Genomic DNA, 2,434 nt, shown 5'->3' with positions numbered 1-2,434 from the left:
CTGGGCCTCCCTTCTGAAGCTGCTGCCCCCGCAACCCGACCCCGGATAGGCGGAAGAAAATGGATGGATGGATGGATGGTTTTAAATAAATTCGTAAGACTTGAAAAGAATCCATGAGATTGTTCTATGTGTCCGTATACCTGCAAAATGACATAAAATCCTTATAACTTACAGACAATCTGTACAAGTTAACATGTATGTTGTTATTTATTTGCTTTATGGGAAATCAAATAAATGTAAGTTTACCATAGTACCTTACACTGTCAAACTTGTTTTTATGGGTTCAAATTGGGGTGGGTGGGACATAGTTCGGGGGGGGGGGTGCTCTTCAACCCGCCTCGGGCACCAAAATGGCTAGAGCCAGCACTGCCAGGTATCTTGGGGGTTCTCAAAAAATGTCACTAAATTGTTGGTTTTGTTTTTATTTTTAAAAATGCATGGAGAACTATGAACTAAGAAAACAAACACAATCAAGTTAATAAAAACATTCTCATGGCATTTAGGGGTTAAAATGACAGTAAATTATCTTTTAATACAGCATGGGGTTCATGAGGGGGTCCCCAGGGGCTTCRGTGAGTCCAGCCCTCCAGGACCAGCTCAGAATCCAGCTTCACTTTACTCAAAATGTTTTTTTTTTTAAATCAGCAGGAACGGACTAACGACTGTAAGGTTCTGACAGGATGCTTCAGAATAAAAGCTGCGTTCTGATTGGCTCCCTCAGGCCCATGTGACCCAGCAGTCCAGCCCCTGAGCAGGAAGCAGCTGAGATGGAGCGTCGCCTGGACGACCTGCTGTCACGCATCGCCGTGGAGACGCAGGAGATCAGGGATCTGGAGCAGCAGCTGACCGACGGTGAGGAGACATCCGACCAATCAGAGACCTCCCTGTGACGCCACGGCCTCTCTGATTGGCTGTTAGACTCGTCAGGTGTTTCGTCTTCCTGCAGGTCAGATTCTGGCCAACGAGGCTCTTCAGAGCGAGCTGAAGGACGTGATCCGTGGACTTCAGGAGTACCTGAGAGACCTCAGAGAGCAGGTAGAGGCAGGAGCCGATGACATCACGGAGGGGCGGGGCTTTAATCTGAGCGGTGGTCTTCTGTCTGTTTCAGGCTGGACGCTCTCAGCAGCAGGTCCACCTCCTGGAGGCTGAGAACCAGAGTCTGCAGCGCCTCCTGGAGGACACGGCTCCAACACACACACAGGTCAGAGTTAACACACACACACACACACACACACACACNCACACACACACACACACACACACACACACACACACACACAGGTCAGAGTTAACACACACACACACACACACACAGGTCAGAGTTAACACACACACACACACACACACACACACACACACACACACACAGGTGTTTGAATGCATGGTTTTGTTGAGCAGCTGCTGTTCCTCGTGTGTCCTGCAGGTGGAGCTGTCCGCTCTCTGGTCCGAGGCTCAGTCTCTGAGAGACGGGCAGGTGAAGCTGGAGGCGGAGCTCCTGCAGCTGAGGGCGGAGCTACCTCAGCAGGTGAGGCTTCAGTGTTAAAGTTCTAACAAGTAAAGAAGAAGAAAGTTTCGACGCGTTCCGTCTGCAGGAGGAGAACCCGTCTCTGCAGAGACTCCAGGCCCGCTTTGACCGGACCAGGACCCAGGTGAACCAGTTTACAGAGGTTCTGTTAGGACTCCAGGAGGACCAGAGGGAACCAGAGGAGCTGGAGGAGGATAAAAACTGGTACCAGAACTGAACCGAGTCTAGATCTAGTCCCTGTGGACCCGATGGTTCTGATTGGGTTTTACTTGAAGTCTCTGAAACTGTCCTCTGTCCCCCAACAGTTCTGAAGACTTGGTCCACAGGACCAGAACCAGCAAACGAGCCCTGCAGCAGAACCACAGATCCAGACTGCAGGACCGGCTGCACGGATCTGAGAGCAGAACCGGTCCAGCTCAGCAGAACCTGGTCAGTAGGACCTCTGTTAAAATGTGGTTTTGGGTTTAACAGGGTGAACAGAACCTCTGGTCCAGTTCCTTCAGGTTTCAGTTTTTTCCAAGCAGCCAGACTTTGGTTCTGCAGGTTTTCTTTGTAGAACCTTTTGATGTTGGGCTTTGTTCTTTATTCTGACGGGTTTGTGGTTCTGAATGACGGGACGTTGTTGGACCTGCAGGACGAGCAGCTGGAGTCGACCCGTCAGCAGCTTCAGGACCTGCAGCAGGAGAAGGACTCTGTCTGGGATCGGTCCTGTGGCAGGAAGTCAACCTGAAATTAAATTCATTGGTTTCAAAATAAAATTTACTGAATTTAAACTGAATTTAAAGTTTTGTATCTGAATTAATTTACTTTGAAACTGTGTTTTGGTTTATTAAAAATTCAGTTTGACTACTTTCACTTTCAGTTCCATAATTCAGATTTTTGTGTCACATCCTGGTCCTTGAGAAAGCC

General features: G+C 48.9%; 1 protein-coding gene across 1 annotated transcript in view; it reads left to right on the top strand.

Moving 5' to 3' along the window:
- Nucleotides 1-2,434, top strand: part of cntrl (centriolin) — a gene marked incomplete in the record, with an annotated part of 15,687 nt that overhangs the window by 7,523 nt on the left and 5,730 nt on the right. The window contains 7 exon segments of the mRNA XM_014022815.1: nt 722-852; nt 947-1,035; nt 1,109-1,201; nt 1,424-1,525; nt 1,593-1,729; nt 1,831-1,954; nt 2,160-2,219. Of these exon segments, the coding sequence (XP_013878269.1) occupies nt 768-852; nt 947-1,035; nt 1,109-1,201; nt 1,424-1,525; nt 1,593-1,729; nt 1,831-1,954; nt 2,160-2,219 (690 nt within the window).

Source organism: Austrofundulus limnaeus, unplaced genomic scaffold (assembly GCF_001266775.1).
Source record: "Austrofundulus limnaeus strain Quisiro unplaced genomic scaffold, Austrofundulus_limnaeus-1.0 Scaffold343, whole genome shotgun sequence".
In the NCBI taxonomy this organism is placed as follows: Eukaryota; Metazoa; Chordata; class Actinopteri; order Cyprinodontiformes; family Rivulidae; genus Austrofundulus; species Austrofundulus limnaeus.
Note: the sequence above shows the minus strand (reverse complement) of the source record. Positions and strands in the feature narration are given on the sequence as shown.